This window comes from Monodelphis domestica, chromosome X (genome assembly GCF_027887165.1).
Source record: "Monodelphis domestica isolate mMonDom1 chromosome X, mMonDom1.pri, whole genome shotgun sequence".
NCBI classification, from domain to species: domain Eukaryota; kingdom Metazoa; phylum Chordata; class Mammalia; order Didelphimorphia; family Didelphidae; genus Monodelphis; species Monodelphis domestica.
The window spans coordinates 30,338,379-30,356,130 of NC_077235.1; the positions used below are offsets into that span (position 1 = coordinate 30,338,379).

A 17,752-nucleotide genomic window follows, 5' to 3' on the forward strand; every position below is an offset into this window, starting at 1 on the left:
CAAATCTATTTTCCTGCTAGTCTTTCCCCCAAGCCAACAAGTTGAAAAATACCACTTCTTTTCTTGATGGATGGCTCTGATTAGTCAAAGAATTACACAAACGTTATGAAGTAAAAATGATTATTATGGAGATCAATTCAAACCATAAAAGTGCCTTAAAAATAAATAACTGAAACAAGCACCTGTCGATTCTAATTTTCCAATTTGGCTTTTCCTCAAAAACAAATCAGAGACAACTGCATATGAGGGGCCCAAGTGGATGCCTAGGATCTATGCCATGGCAGGTGGCAAATATAAAGAAACTAGCTTCAGAAGAATTTTAGAAGGGCAAATTAAGAGAGAAATACCAAATGGGGGTCCATGAAATCGAATCAGGTGCCAAAGGAGTAGAAAAAATTTGGAAACTATTACTGTACTTCTCTTTTTCCCTAAAAACTTCCCTCGCTATCATAATGAGCACAACCTTGGATCTAACTGGAGTCTGCTCTTTTCCTCAAAATAAGTAGAATTGATGGAAAGTTTATTCCCAATCTCAATGGACATGAGACTCAAATTTTGAACTTCATCAACAGGCTTTTATTTGGGAGAAGGGCAGGGAAAGGAAAGTGCATCAAGTGGGAAGTGCCTGCATTTCCATATCACTTCCACATAGAACTCCTTTGAGCTCCAGGTTTTAGCGCTTTTTCAAAATGAAACACACAATGGCTGAGGTGACCAGATCTTTTACCAACTAGGTGAAATCAAAGGCTATTTGGCTCCAGTTCTTGTGAAAAGTAATATTCTTCAAGTCTGGACTATCCTGTATTCAACCACAAAGCTACTTTCACTGGGACTCTTACTGTGAGAAACAAAATGACAAACTAAGTAAAACCCCAAGCAAGAACTTTGTCGAACTGGAAGTGAATGACCTGGAAAACACACCAAGGTCACTAATTCCAATTTAATTAACTCTATAGACTTCTTAAATAAATGAACTTTTGATGTGAAGGGGGAAGCTTTCAGGTCTTATTAGTCTGCTCTTTAGTCAAATGGAATTCTCCTTAGAACATAAGAATATCTCTCCTGTGTAGCTGAGAGGAAAAAATTATGTTGAATATAGATTTCAAATACAGTACGTGATAGAATATGATAAGCAGACAAAGAATACAAAGTGCTGGGAAATCCAATGATGGAGGGGTCACCTTCAATTGGGGTAATTTTGGAAATGCTGGAAACTGATTAAATTCCTCACCAGTAGGTTTTACTTTCTTTCCTCTTATTTCATAATAAATGATCTAGAAAAGACAAATTATAGAAAATACCCCAATGGCCTAAAGAAAAACCACCACTACTATAAGGGTCTTCCAATGGTTTTCAAACATTCCTCAGATGAGGCTACCAAATGTGTGTCCTTTCCTGGAGCTATTAGGGATATGTTTAGAGAATGATTCATTAATCCCTGGCTGTAAAAAGATACCTTTGAAGTCACCAACTCATAATCAACATATATAATAGCATACCTCCATAGGAGTCACATTACATCAGGTCACCAAACCTTTTGTGGGGAAGAACTATTTTTAATTTTCCTGATGCCTAGATTTGTGGGTGGGGAGGTGAGAACCTAGAGAACCAATGAGGCACTTAGAAGGACTCTCTTTAAATAGACCAAGGGAGGGGTGCTATTTGATGGCTTACTCCCAGATGGGTATCTTGACTGGAGGGTGTAGTCAAGATCAAGCAATAGGTGACAACAGACTTGGAAAAGAACTCCTGAAATGACTCTACAGCAACATACAAGCAAGCTTCTAGCTTGACTGGTGGATCCTGCTCTCCTGGCTGAGGACAGCAGAATTCCAGTCTGGATAACAGGAAGAAAGAATCAGGCCCCTTCCCAACTGTCCATCAAGCATGTTCTAATTCAGCTAACAGATCCAAAGTAAAGCTACCCAATTATATCACACATTAGCATTTGAAGAAAACTCAAACAAACCAAGAGAAAAGGTCATCTGGGGAGGTGGCAGCACATGGGACTGGCTATTTCTTAAAGAGTTCATCATCATTAAATATTAATTGCAAGCTTACTAAGCATACTACAGTATACAAGCTTTGAGAAGGGAAATACAGTACAAAGGTGAATCCAGACATCTGGTAGGCAGAATGAAAGGAAAACCAGGGGATCCAGGTTTGAAAACTCTCTCTTCTACTTACTGCCTATGGGACTTGGGGCAAATCATTTCTCCTTTCTAGGTCTAAGTGTCTTCATCTGTGAAGCCAAGGCGTTGGTTATAATAATCGATTATTTGGGTCCAAAGAAAGCAGGGTACAGTGGAAAAGAGTGCTAGCTTTTGAATCGGAGGCCCTGAGTTCAAATTCTGCCTGTCACTTACTGCTTGTGGGCAAGTCACTTGACATCTCTAGGCTTCAGGTTCATCTTTGATAAAATGAGAAGGTTGGACTCAGTGACCTAACATTCATTCTAGCCCTGAATCTGAGTCTAGAATCCTATGATCTCCAGTATTCCTTTGAGTTCTACACTCAAGAAAAAGATTCTCTACGAAGACATATCTTGCTACACCAGGCAAACCGAACTAGACATATGGGCAAAAATACACATGGAATAAATGGGGATTTAAAAATAAGATGCAGACAAGGATTTCCCAAACATGGAATTTGGAGAGTATTTCAAGGATGTTGTGGCAACCAGAGACACAGCTACAAATAGCTATTTGGTAACCAGAGACACATTAAAACAAAATGTAGGGGACTTTGGAGGAGGGGGAGCACTATTGGAGGAAAAACTAGGGCTAACAAATTTGAGAATCAGTGACTTAAGAAGATACACACAAATTAAAATGTCTTTGATCAACACTGAAGATGGATAATATGGGAAACTGGTCCAGGGGAAAGAGCTCTGAACTTGGAATCACAGAGACTGAGTTTGAATCCCAGTTCTTCCATTTACTGCTTGTGTGACCATGGACAAATCCCTGAATATCTCTGGGTCTCAATGTCTTCATCTATAAAAAAGAGGGGGGCTCTACTATATAATCTCCAGGATCCCCTCCAGCTAGTCCCAGCTCTGTGATCTAATGAAGGGCACAGGGGAAACTGCTGTGGGGTCTTCAGCTTTTGTTCCTTGCTGACCTTATACATGTAACTTTCCAGGCAGAGGAATATATTTGCAAGGTGCTTCAGGGCAATTCTATTCAATTAATCAATTATTCTAAGGGTCTGCTATATGCCTGATATAATGCTAGGGGCTGGGGATACAAATCCAATAAAAACAAAGCAGTCTCATCCCTCAAGGAGCTTACCTTCTGCTGGGGGGGGGGGAGGTAAGAATATGCACAGATAAATAGGATTATAGATTTAGACGTGGAAGGAACCTTGGAGGTCATCTGATATAACCTCTTCATTTTATGGATGGTGAAACTAAGACTCAGATATGTTAAGTGACTACCAAGGGTCACTCAGGTATTATTATAGTGAGTTCAAGATCTGGGCTTTGAACTTAGCTTTTTTGACTCCAAAAATCACTAATACAAGGGATGGATAAGCATTCTTACAGAAAATCAAAATCCAGCTCACTGGAGGGAGGAGAGGTAGAGAAAAATCACCACAATTTCCTCCGTTATCCATTTCTGGAACTTTTGTTGTTGAAAATGTACAGCCAAATTTTACTGCAACTTATACTAAGGAGTAACAATAATAATAGCTGGTATTTATATAGCACTTTAAGGTTGGCAAAACACTTTACATAGGTTATCAAACCTGGGAGGTATTTCTGTTTGACAGATTAGGAAACTGAGGCTGAGAGAAGCTGAGTGACTTGTCCAAAGTCACAAAGATACTAAGTGTCCAAGGCAGGATATGACTTCATGTCTTCCTGACTCCAAGTCCAACACTCTTAGCTACTTCACTGCCTGACTGCTTATATATTAATAAGAGTTCACACTTAAATACTTAAGGTTTACAAATGACTTGCATAGATTTAAAAACAAATATTGGCAGATGATCAGTTTTCTGCTCTGTTAAATAAGAGAGGTAGACTAAATGACCTCTAAGGTCCCCTTCCATCTCTTAGGTGGCTATGACCTCATCAGGCAGTTTTGTAAAACACATGGCCCTAACAAATGAAGAAAGGAATGTGGCCATTCAGGGGTCCCCAAACTTTTTACACAGGGGGCCAGTTCACTGTCTCTCAGACCATTGGAGGTCCGGACTATAAAAAAAAAACTATGCATAAATCTGTATACGGCTGTCTGGGATAGCGGAGGCTGTAGTGCTGGCTGGGATGGGCCTGTCACACCTTGCATGGTGGCGGACCATCACTGCCACCACTATACCGGGCAGGAGTATACACAGTGCGGAATCCCCTCCCCCAGATTGCCGCTCACCATGCTGATGTCTTCCATTGTGCAGCCACATAATCCTTTGTGCAGTGCCTCATTCTCATTCAGTTACTCTCAGAACAAGGCGCCACACAAAGGATTATGTCACCAGAAGTAGTACTGTACATGAGCGACACTGCGCTTTGCAGAGCTGCCAAATACAGTGCTCCTCTCACTGACCACCAATGAAAGAGATGCCCCTTCTGGAAGTGCGGTGGGGGCTGGATAAATGGTCTCAGGGGGCTGCATGGGGCCCGCAGGCCATAGTTTGGGGATTCCTGCACTAGGAGACGTGCAGTCTTTCATTCCTACAGTTAGCAAGGCTATCTGTATAACATCTATGTAAGAGGTAGAATTATCAACCCTATTTTATAGAAATGGAAACGGGAGCGAGGGTGAAGAAGTTTGCCTAATATCACACAGCAAGTTGGCAACACATTAGAATTCAGACCTCTCAAATGTCTGTCCACTTTCTCTCTTTAATAATGATGGACTATGCCCTCAAAGGGTGAGGTGTGCTGGTGGAGGAAACATAGCCTGCCTTGGCGGTCAGCAACCATCTGAAAACGAGTATACAACAAGCTTCCCACCTTCTAGGAGTGTTCTCTGGGCATATCAGCATGCCCCAGTGTATCATGTACACACGAGGAACATTAAGGTGACCATGGGACATTAAGATAAAGTTATCAGGAAGCTACAAACAGCAGCCCAAACCTGAACCTTTCTTGATCATTAAGTCTATCTGGCATGCTACTGATCATTGAAGGGCACCATATTAATGATCTTTGCTCCACTGAGGATCAGACAAAACTAAACACAACTCTTAGTGGACTACTAATTTTTCAGGATTTTTCATTATTTCATTTTTTCAGCCTGGGGGAAATAATGGCTGGGATATTTAAGGGAACAAAACCCTCAAGGATGTGTGTACACACACATACACATACATACATGCAGACATACACACACACATACACACACCATCCTAACGTCTTTCCTCTGATAGAGTCTATTGATCATGGATTCTACTAAAAATTAAAATCCATGCATTATTACTTGCTTTTTCACAGTTACACTGACAATTTTAAGAGAAAAGATGAATTACATGTGGTTTACTGTTCAGATGGAAGAAATTAAGAGCTCAGATGAAGCCAGGTCAGCTGACTGTTGAATGAGGAAGGGCCTCTTTTTCTAGGAGGAAGCATCGATGAGCCATGTGACCCACATAGAACATTTACAGGAAGGCAGGGGAAAAGTGTCACCATTTTTTCATAATCGTTTATCCTAATGATGCCCTGTCTTTTATTTTCAGATCCTTAACTTCTTTTACTGACAGAAAAATAAAGGTCCAAAGATGACCTATTTAACAGCAATTTAGAACCATGAGAGTCCATGCTCCTAAATCTTGAACTCTCAAGTGTGTTTCTGTTCCAAGTTTAAAAGTCATTTCAAACCAGGCTTCCAGTCATCAAAATTTGGCTTCACCAACATCAGGGGCAGTTACTTACTTGAATAAGGTGTACCCCATTCTCTTTTCCAATCTTCTGTTCAATAGTCTGGACACAGGAATTGCATGTCATACCTTCCACTGCAATGGTGACAGAATTCACACCCATAACTGGATCCATTCTGTTTTTCTTCACATTCCTGTTTATTTTTTAAAGAAAAAAGGAAAAAGATTTTAACTTAGCAGTGGAAATGAGTATTCCTCTCTTCCGATGGAGCTGTACTAGTAGTAAAATAAATAAAAATTACTTTTTTTTTAAACCCTTACCTTCCATCTTGGAGTCAATACTGTGGATTGGCTCCAAGGCAGAAGAGTGGTAAGGGCTAGGCAATGGGGGTCAAGTGACTTGCCCAGGGTCACACAGCTGGGAAGTGTCTGAGGCCAGATTTGAACCTAGGACCTCCTGTCTCTAGGCCTGGCTCTCAATCCACTGAGCTACCCAGCTGCCCCCAATAAAAATTACTTTTAAAAAACATTCCTACAGCTTTTCTTCATCCTTGATGAGTAGGCAAAAAGTAATTTCCAAAGCAAGACTTCACTATGCTCGAATGAATATGACACTAAGTAAGAGATAACTTCAGATATTTTCAAGAGGACAAAAACAAAATTCCTTAGTCATTCTAGCTTATTCTCTCCTTCTTACCCAAATTTCTCACAGAAAAAACATTCAGGTAATAATACTACTGCACCAAATTGTTTTCAACTTTGGAGCTTTTTCTTTTAACTACCAAATAGCTAAAATACAGTAATTCAATTCCATTCCCCAAACATTTATCAAATATGAACTATATAGGCTAGGCACTGAAACAAAGACAAAATTCAAATAGCTCCTGTCCCAGTGAAGCTTACAATTTAAAAAGACAAAGGCATGAGGAGTAGAAGGAAAAGAAATGACAAAGAAGCATATTTCTACAGATCTTTGTTTACATACCATTGTGCAAGTGGTATGATCAGACACATTGGAAGCAAGTCTAAGAAATGAGTTAGGAAAAATAATGGGCTTTCCCTAATGCATGTCTGTAGGCAACTTTGAGAGGTACCTTGGATTACTCATGTTTGGGTCCCATGAGTTCGTGTGACTCTGAAGGTGCTAATTAAAGTGAATTTTTCTAGTTTATAAGGAAGAACAGGTTAGGTAGATACAGGGAGATTGTGAAAGTACTTGGAAAGACTTCAGTTATATAGAGAATAATAAGCTTTGTAGAAGAGGAAGGGGAGGAGTTTTGAGCTAAAAAAGGATAAAAGGGAAATGGTGATGGTGGGAAAAAAGCAGGAAATGAATTACTAAGATATTATCATGCTCAGCATGAGATAGCAATAAAAGAGAAAGCCAAAATCCAATGACGCAAATTTAGCATTCACTGATAGAATTTACTTGATTTGAACTTAGAATCTGTATTCATGGGACTGTAAGCAAACTTGAGAATGAAGACTGTCCTAATAAGAACTACCATAGACCACCTTAACTCTGACTTGAAATCACCAAGCAGGTGCTAATTCAACTGATCTATCCCCACATGTGACAGGGTGTCCAAATATTTTAGAGCTCAGGGGGCAGCTGAGTAGCTCAGTGGATTGAGAGCCAGACCTAGAGATTGGAGGTCCTAGGTTCAAATCTGGCCTCAGACACTTCCCAGCTGTGTGACCCTGAGCAAGTCACTTGACCCCCATTGCCTAGCCCTTACCACTCTTCTGCCTTAGAACCAATACAGTATTGATTCCAAGACAGAAGGTAAGCGTTTTAAAAATATATATTTTAGAGCTCTATTTTCTCAGATGGTAAAAAGTAAGAGTTATTCCAAAGATGGCTCTCTTTGGTCAATCTAATCATCAACTTAAATCTGGCAAGCTTTTACAGCAATCTTCAGCTAAACTATGGCCATTGCCAAGCCTGAAGGCACACTACCCAGAGTGCTGGAGCTAAGCAAGTTTGAATCTATGGAGCACCTTTGTTTAAGGACCTTCCACAGTGAGTACCTATGATTCTGTTTCATGGATTCAAAAGAATGACTAGCTTCCTGGGGCATTTTAACTAGTCCATGCTAAAATAGATGTGCTTCCAGAAAGGCTAGCCTTTTGCTCTCAGACATGGGCATGGATGTATATCAAATATCTTGCTCAAAAATGAGGATAACTATTTCAAATGTTAGGGCTAAAATAATATATCGATAGCTCCAATTTATTCCAGTACTTAAGTAATGGATGCCCAGTAATGCTAGCAAAGTCCTGTGCCAGCAATGAGAAGAAAAGGACACACAAAAAAATGAAGCATTCCCTGCCCTTGTGTTATATTCTACTGGACAGGGAGCTACAAGTATTTTCATTGTTGTTCAGTCGTTTTAGTCGTGCCCGCTTCTGTGATTCCATTTGGAGTTTTCTTGGCAAAGATACTGGGGTGGTCTGCCATTCCCTTCTCCAGCTTATTTTATGGATAAGGAAACTGAGGCAAACAGGGTTAAGTGACTTTTCCAGGGTCACACAACTAGGAAGTGTCTGAAGTTAAATGTGAACTCAGGAAGAGGACCCTTCTTGACTTCTCTTGACTCTATCCACTGTGCCCACAAAATGTGTACAAGTAAATCTGAAGAGTCTATACAGAAATGTCAAAAGGGAGATAATTTCAAGTGTTAACTAGTAGAAAGGGAGAGAACAATCAATAATTCCCAGACAATAAACTCTGAAATGCTATCTATTATACTCAGAAACTCTTGCTTGTACTCTTTTGATCTCTGTAATCTATTTTAAAGATCACATTCTCTCTATTCTTTGCTTAGTAAGTTTTTCAATGGCCTTTGGCCAAAAGCAACTTTGATCTGTGTTTTCCCTCCTGCATTTTCTACTGAGCTGGCTATGGTTTACAAAACAATCAATCTACTAAGGATTCGTACATATGCACAGTCAGAATCCCACAACATCCCTGCCCAGCCTTCCCATATCCATTTCTATTTGAGCACATGCTGCCACCATGGAAGTGGTTGTGAAAAATCTTGGAATTATACAGGAATCAACAGTTTCAAAAGGAGAGGGGAAAGTCTGGGACAAAGCAGAACCAGAATGTAAATTCTACTTTTCTGATTCACAATCTATCCTACCATCTCTTCCACAGCCTAATGCCTCCTAAGGCTATTCTTTGTTCTCACCCAATGTCCAAAGAGTTTCCCCCTCTCTGTTTTCTCAATCCATCACTTCTACTCTAACCCCATTTTTCTTTCTTCACAGTCCTGATTCTATAGTTGAGAAGTTTAACTATATTTATGACACTTGACCCTTGCATCCACTGCCCCTAGTCCAATGGCTGCTTATATCCTGCCAATCTTCTATCTCAGATCAGCACTTCTCTGTTCTGCTAAAGGAAGTTGGAAGTCACACAACTGGGTTGACTACAAATTCCTGTTACGTAACTGGGCCCTCACTGATGAAAAGCAATCCTTTCATTTTTCCTTAACTGAAACTAGAGGACACTCCCCAAAAGTATTCCATATTTTTTCTTCTCTCCTCAAACTCCTTATACTCCTCCTCCTCCCCTAGCAGAAAAATCTTGCACCTCTTAATGCAGAAAATACAGGCCATTTAGCATGAGCTCCCTTATTTTTCTAATTCCACATCTCCAAATCCATCTGTACTCATCCTCTCCTTTCCTCCATTGATGAAAAAGTGTCCCTTTTCCTTGTCAAGGCCAGCTCCTTAACTAGGACCTTTTATTCCATTGCCTGCCCATTAATTCATATTCATTCTCTCTCTCTCTCTCTCTCTCTCTCTCTCTCTCTCTCTCTCTCTCTCTCTCTCTCTCTCTCTCTCTCTCTCTCTCTCTCATCCATTCACTCACTCACTGATTCCTTCCTACAACCATTCCCAGATGTCTTCCATTTTTCCAAAGTCTACTTCATTCTGATATCCTCTCAAGCTAACACCCTCTATCTCTCCTCCTATTCAATGCCAAGAGATGATGTCTCATTTTACTGCCTTAAATACCTACTCACATCTTAACCCTTTTTAATCAGGCCTCTGATCCCACCACTCAACAAATGAGGACCTTGGGAAAAATGGTATATTCCAATGCTAAAATCCTGTGATTTTGCAAATGTTTGGTTTTTCAGCATTTGTAAATCTCAATTTCGGTGCAGCATATTAACAATCATGACAGTGTTAAATCACATGGCAGTACTAATTTCAATGTGCAAAAGAAGACAGGAAAAATTAGAATGTGATGTGAAGGGAGGCTCCTTGAAGTACCTGAAAGCCTTAAATAAGTGAAATACATCTTTCACTTACATGTGCAAAGGGAGGCATTGTGATATAGGGGAAAGGGGGCCAACTCTGGAGTCAGAGTTGAAGTCCTGGCTTTTCTCCTTACTATCTTTGTGGCACTGGAAAAGTGACAACTTCTCTAAAATACAGTTTCCTTATCTGTAAAAGAGGGAGTTAGATCACAGGAGCTTTCTGACAAGCCAGAGCACTGAGCTGGATTTAATAAGAAGTAATTCAATTTTGCAAAAATAAAAGTCTTGTACTTGGGCACCAAAAACCAGCTTGGTCAGGAGAGAGGTGGCTAAATGGCAGGTGCTCTGAGATAGGCGATGAGTAAGCAGAAGTGGGATGCCACATCCCAAAAATGGGATGTGATTTGGGGGTACATGAAAAGAGGCACAGCTTCCAGGAGTAGAGAGGAGATTATACCACTGTAGTCACTGCACATTAGATCTCAGCTGAAGTGTTGTATTCAGTTCTGGGCACCATGTTTTAACAAGTATATTGATAAATTAGAATGTCTAGAGGCGAGCAATTAGCATGGTGAACAGTCTTAAGCCCTTAACACATGAGGATTGCTGAAAGGAACTAGGCATGTTTAACTCAGAAAAAAAATATAGAGAGGGGATATGAGAGCTATCTTAAGGCATTTTAGGAGTTGTCATATGGTACAAGGTTTAAAATTGTTCTGTCTGGTCCTGGAGGGTATAACAGCTGGAAACAGCCAAGAAGTAAATTTAAGAGAACACTTCTTAACTAGGTGACAGGCCCAAGTGAATAGCCTGCCTGTCAGAGGTCCTCAAGCAGAAGCTAGACAATCATTTATCAGGTTTGCCAGAGTAGGGGTTCTTTTGAGGCAAGTGGCTAGAATTCTAGGTTTGGAGTCAGGAAGACCTAAGTTCAAGACCAGCCACAGATACTTAGTAGCTGTAACTCTAGGCAAGTCACTTGATTCCTTGTTTGCCTCAGTTTCCTGATCTATAAAATGAGAATAATAATAGCATGTACCTCCCAGGGTTGCTGTGAATATCAACTGAGATTATATAGTAAGTACTATATAAACATTAGCTATTAGCTAGGTATGGGTTGTATTAGATGGCTGAGGTCCCTTCCAAATCTCCAGTTTTGTGATTCTAAGGTCCCCTTTACCTCTGAGTCCATGATCCTGAATTGCTCTACAAAGTTATCAAGCATTGTTTGCTAAATGCTAAATCCAAGAGCCTTTTGTCAGGCCTTGTCTTCCCTGGCCTTTGTGTAGTTTCGGATTCCACTGACAATTCCCTCCCTCTTGACTTTTCTTTCTTCCTTTCATCTTCCTAGTACTGCTCTCTTAATTCTCTTCCTGCCTTCTCTTCATCAGACTGTAAGCTACTTAAAGGCAGGGACTATCTTTTTTTTGCATCCCCAGTTCTTAGTGCCTGCTGCATAATAGGTACTTAATAAAAGTTTGCTAATTGATTGATCTTTCTAAGGAAGGTCTAGGCAAGATGCCTAATTAGGGCAGCATGAGAACACTGAGAACCTGAAAAGAGATGTACGGATGTACTGGAAAGTAGAAGAGCAATACAGAAAGGGAGACGGAAAGATGTCAAAGAAAAGGACTGTGCCCAATTGTTGTCTAGCACCAGAACTATGCAAAGAAAAGAGGGAAGAAACTTTCCTTTCGCCACTGCTTTCCATTTTGGTTCAGCTATCTTCTAGGCTAAATTGGCTTTTGTGTACTGGCCTAGCAACTTAAACACCATTTTTTAACATAACTTCTTTCAGAAAAAAAAATACCTCAGTTCCAAACTTAATAAAGAACTTTGGAAATCCAATCTACTCATAGGTTTAGGGTTAGGAATTCAAGTCCTATGGTAGGATGTTTTCTATGAGTATACTGCAAACCAATGGAGCAGGGCAAAACCTTTGTTCAAAATGGGGAAAAGACCTGGTAGAGAACATAAACATGGTTAAGAATTTGAATATTTCACACTGTGAAAAACTTAGAGAAAAGCTAAGCCCTTATAAGTACAAATCATGATTATCCCAGCCTGTACTGCCACATTTATTCTGACACATACTCTATAAGACATCACTGAAAGATGGCCTATCTGATCATCCTCCCTGCCTACCAATGTGGGAGCAGCAGAGGCTTTGGCCTCTGAGATATCTGCTCCACTGAAATGCCCTCCTACATGGAACTATATGCTTTCTCTGTGTGATACTCAAACCTAGCCTTCTCCAGGGAGCCTTTTCAGTCTAATCCCATGTGGCTCTAGTTACTCTGGCAACTCTACCCACTCCACCATTCTTATCAACACACTTGTATATAATATAATACACATCTGTCCTATTTATTTCTTAAAATTTAAAGTACCTCAATAGTAGGAGCAACATCAATACAACTACTACTAATAATAATGAGAACTAGCATTTATATTACATATATGTTTTAAGGCTTACAAAGTGCTTTACATATGTGATCTCATTTCAGAATACAATCAAGAATGTTTTGGGGGACAGCTAGGTAGCTCAGTAGATTGAGAACCAAGCCTAGAGACAGGAGGACCCGGAGTCAAATCTGGTCTCAGACACTTCCTAGCTGTGTGACCCTGGGCAAGTCACTTAACCACCACTGCCTAGCCTTTCCTGCTCTGCTGCCTTAGAACCAATACATGATATTGATTCTAAGATGCAAAGTAAGGTTTTTTTTAAAGAATATTCTTCGTAGCACTCATAGCAACTAGCAGGGTATTCCAGAGTAAGCTCTTTAAAGGTTTTGATGATAACAAAGATCATGATGGGTCAGTACATGGGGATAATGAGTACAAAACCTATGAGGAACAGCTTTACAATTGGAAAAAAAAAACAAGAAAAACTTCCCAATACTGGAAACCAGTAGTCAGACTCCAACTGATATAACTGAACAATCAAGGGCTTTAGGTTTAGAGATAACTTTAGTAGTTTAGTAGATTTCTTACATTTCTAACATACGAACTAAATGCTGTCACCAAAACTAATTTTAGATTTAAGACAAGCCTAAGAAAATTAACAGCATTTTCTTAAGGTTTCTGATCTATCTTGCTTCTCCTGGTCATTCAAGTAGCAAGATTTGGGTTTCTGGAGCAGCCATATTAGAATGACTTTTACGGCCCATTGTTTTCCCTTTTCTGCCAAGATCTCAGCCAGCAAATTTCCGGACTTCACACTAAACACAAGTAGATCTCTGCCTCTGGAATTCTAGCAGAATTATAGACTTAGCAAAGGTTCTTGCAGGCATGCTTTTTGGCAAAGAGAGGTGTGAAAATGTGCCAGGAATCTTATCAATGGCTCTGCCATGAAAAAGTCTCTCCCAAGCCCTAGAAGAGTTGAACAGATAGATAGCCTTAATGTCTAGGGGAGGAAATAAGATGCAAACAAATAACAGAAAAGTAAATTTTTGTTTGACCAAACCTGCAATTTCATCACTGTAGGCAAATGGATGGTGCAGTAGATAGAGTGCTGGGCCCAGAGTGAAGAAGATTCATCTCCTTGGGTACAAATCTAGCCTTAGATACTTCCTAGCTGTGTGACCTTAGGGAAATTACTTAACTCTGTTTGCCTTAGTTTCCTTATCTGTAAAATGAGCTGGAGAATGAAATGGCAAACTACTCCAATATCTTTGCCAAGAAACCTCCAACTGGGGTCACAAAGAGGTACAGTTGATTAAAAAATGACTGAGGGGGGCAGCTGGGTACCTCAGTGGATTGAAAGCCAGGCCTAGAGATGGGATGTCCTAGGTTCAAATCTGGCCTCAGATACTTCCCAGCTGTGTGACCCTGGGCAAGTCACTTAACCCCCATTGCCTAGCCCTTACCACTCTACTGCCTTGGAGCCAATACACAGTATTGACTCCAAGATGGAAGGTAAGGGTTTAAATAAAAAAAAATGACTGAACAACAGAGAGCTGCAAGTAAGGAACTCCCTCTACCAGTAAATGACCTTCTTTGCAACTTCTAGTTAGAATTGACTAGAGCCCTGAGAGATTAAGTGACTTAGTAACACAGTCAGGATGGGTCAGAGGCCATCCAATTGACTTAAGAGGCCAACTCCCTAATCATTATGCCACTTTCTTAAAAGAAAAATAATAATTTAAACATCATAATATGACAAAGTACTACAATCACTCATATTTATAAAAAAAATTTTAAGGTACAATAGTAAAGGTAAAGGGTACAAGGGTAGTTCAGAGGAGAGAGAGATCACTTTCTGCTGGGGATGGGGGTGGGCTATGATCAAAAAAGGCTTCATAAATGTGGCATTTGAGCTGGTTATTGAAGGATGGGTAAAAAAATCCATGGAACTGGGTTTACCATTCTAGGTAAAGGAAACAGCATGAGAAAAGGCACCAAAAAAGGGTGAAAAATATGTAACAATTTTCCAATGGTCACAGACACTAAGCGTGTCAGATTGTACAACATTAGACACCTGTTGTTGAGGAGGGAGGGGGTCACTATTTTTCATCTGAGTTCAACAGTAGATTTTTTCACCCATTTATGTTATTGTAGTCATTGTGTATAATATTTTCTAGGCTCTGCTTTCTTCACCCTAAATTAGTTCCTACAAGTCTTCCCATGTCTTTCTAAATGTCTCTATTTGTTATTTCTTACAACACAATAATAGTCCATTATTTTAATATACCACACATTCATCAGTCATTTCCCCAAATGCAGGGCACTTACTTACCTTCTAAGAAGAGGACATCACTGTACCTGACAAAGTTCTCAGCTAGTGCTGGAAACACTAGTTACAGAGGATGAACATGTGGCCTGAGGTCTTTTTACTCAACACCACTGCTTACTGCCAATTGAAGACGGTTAAGGATGATATAAATAAGATGAATTTCTTTTAAATAAAAATGTGTTTTAACCAGTACAAGAAAGGTTTTCTTTTACTTTCTGTACAAAACTAACGATTCATTAAAAAAAAACTAGAAGGAAAGGAAGGATGAGGTGATGAGCAGAAATCAGAAGAGAGGCAACACAATGCAGTGCAATGAGTGCTAGATTTAGAATGAAAGGCTCTAGGATTTGGATGCCAGCTCCCTCAAGTCACAATCTCCAGAGGCCTCGGTTTTTCTCATCTGCAAAACCAGGGGGTTGACCTAGCTCTCAATCTGTACTCCTGTGAGAATTTGTCAAAAAACAGTCAAGCCTGGAAAGAGTGAGGTAAAAAAGACCTAAATTCAAGGGAAACATGTGAATAGCTACATTCATCCAGCTCACCAGTACTAGCTGTACAATAGTGCCCCTGTCTTATTAAACAAACTTGGTGGTTTGCAGCTAAGCAAACACTCAACTGGCTAACTTTAGGGTATCTGGCTACTATTCCCCATTTAGTATGATTCATGGGAAAAAAAGCAGGACAAAAACTTGTCAAGTGTACCAGTCTTATTCCCAGGCAACTTGTATCTACCCTTCTATTTTCATCCATTGAAAATCACCATCAACACACTGAATAGAAAGGGAAGAGGGGAATAAGTCTCTCTGATCTCATTCTCTCTCTATTTGCCCTTTCTCCAAGTCTTTAACTAGGATGAGCCTTTCAAGATGCAATTCTGTTACACACTCTGACTGCTGTCAGAATCCTGGGTGGCCTCATCCCTTTCAGTGAAATCACAATCCCTGTGCAGAGAATCAGGAGGCCAGGTGGAACAGCTGCCACAGTTCGGTGGTTTTAGACAACTTTTATTTTGAGTCAAACATTCTTAAAGTATTAAAAAAAAGTGTTTACTATACATTAGCAAGGTCAAAAAAGAACATTTCCAAATGGAAAAAGACAGTATGGTTTACTGGCTTCTGCAAATACTGTAGGGTACTGAACAATACATTCTCTCTCTCTCTCCTCTCCCCTCTGTGTGTGTGTGTGTATGTGTGTGTGTGTGTGTGTGTGTGTGTGTGTGTGTGTATCCTAAACTCTATCCTAAACTAAAGGTTAAACAGCATGCAGAATTTGAGAAGGTTAATGGGATACTGTCAATAAATCCATTGATGAGCATTGATGTCTCTATGTAAGGTGACATGGAAGGCACTGGGTGATGCGAAGGTAAAATTAAACAGTCCCTCTTCTCAAAGAGCTAACATTCCAACAGGAAGACAACAAGAACATATATAACACCAGATTCAAGAGTCTAGTCAACAGAGCCTAGAATTACTGTTATAATATCTTTAATACAAGCTATAGAATCTTGAAGTAATAGTAATTAAATCTATATACATATATGTATATGTACATATGTATGTATGCATGCATATTGTGTGTATACACATACACATAGAATACAAACAAAATAAATACAAAGTGATTTAAAGGAGAGAAGGTACTAGACCCTAGAATGATCAAGAAAAGCCTCATGGAGAAGGTGGTACCTAAGCTGAATCTTAAAGGAAGCCAGGGATTTCAAGAGATAGAGGTGAGAATATCATGGGTGAGGAGGAGCAACTAGTGCAAAAGATCAGAGATAGCTGGAAGATAAGAGACTTGTATGTTCAGTACAACCAGAAAGCTAATATTGCTGGACTGTAGAATGATTGGATGGGAATAATATGGATGAAGACTGGAACAGTAAAAAGGGGACAAGATGTGAACTTTTAATGACAAACAAGGGTGCTTACATTTGATCCTAGAAGTAATGAAATCCAAATAAGAGACGATAAGAGCCCGAACTGGGGTTATGGTTTTGAGTGGAGAAAAGGGAATGTATTCTAGAGATGTTGTGGTGATAGAGAGGACAAGATATGACAAGTGATTGGATACTGGTGGGAGGGGGGTGGCCAAGAGGCTATGGGAGAATGAAGAGTTAAGGATGACACAAAATTTGCAAACCTAGGGTGACTGGACAAATGTTTCTAAAGGGGAAATTTGTCAAAGGAGTGTGTTTGGGGAAAAGGTAAAGAGTTTTGTTTTAGATACATTGAGTTTGAGAGACTCATGGGACATCTAGTTTGAAATGTTCCAAATGCTGTTCATGATATGGTTTATGACACTAGAACTCAATAGAGAGACTTAGGTTAGATATATAGATAGACCTGATAGTTATCTGCATAGAGGTAACACTTGAACCCACAGAAGCTAATGAAGTCATCAAGGAAGAAGGGAGAGAGAGGAGAGAAAAGGTCTAGGAAAAGCGCCCCAGAGGTCATCCACACCCAGTTAGGAGATGTGATGTAGAAGATGAACCAGAAGAGAAAGAATGGTCAAGAAGGTAGGAAGAGAACTAGAAGAGGGCAATGCCACAAAAAGCCAGAGAAGAGAGAATCTCATCTAGAAAGAAGATTGTCAATGCTGGAGAAAGGTCAATACTGTTGAAGATGGAGAAAAGGCCATTAGATTTTTCAAATAAGGGATCACTAGTAACATTGGAGAGAGCAGATTTACATTAAAAGTACAAAATAAAAAGAATTGAAAGATAACAAGCAGAATGCCGTGTGGTGTTTCACATCAGTCAAGATTCTCCTGGGAGAAGAATAACACTGAAATCCTAAACTTCAGACCAGCAGACTCATGAACAGCCAGTTCTATGGTTTATGCTATGGCTTGGGGAGGGGTGGGGACTTGGGGGCAGGGGAGAAGGACTGTCTCAGAAAAAAAGCAAACCAAAACAAAT

At 39.9% G+C, this 17,752-nt stretch overlaps 1 protein-coding gene across 2 annotated transcripts in view; it reads right to left on the reverse strand.

Annotated features, from left to right (window-relative positions):
• ATP7A (ATPase copper transporting alpha) overlaps positions 1-17,752 on the reverse strand; it is a 113,055-nt gene that overhangs the window by 50,739 nt on the left and 44,564 nt on the right. For both annotated transcript variants that reach the window (XM_056809363.1, XM_001363299.5), the window contains exon 2: positions 5,879-6,017. In XM_056809363.1, coding sequence (XP_056665341.1) covers positions 5,879-5,998 — 120 coding nt within the window. In that variant the 5' untranslated portion in view covers positions 5,999-6,017. The remainder of the gene's footprint in view (positions 1-5,878; positions 6,018-17,752) is intronic.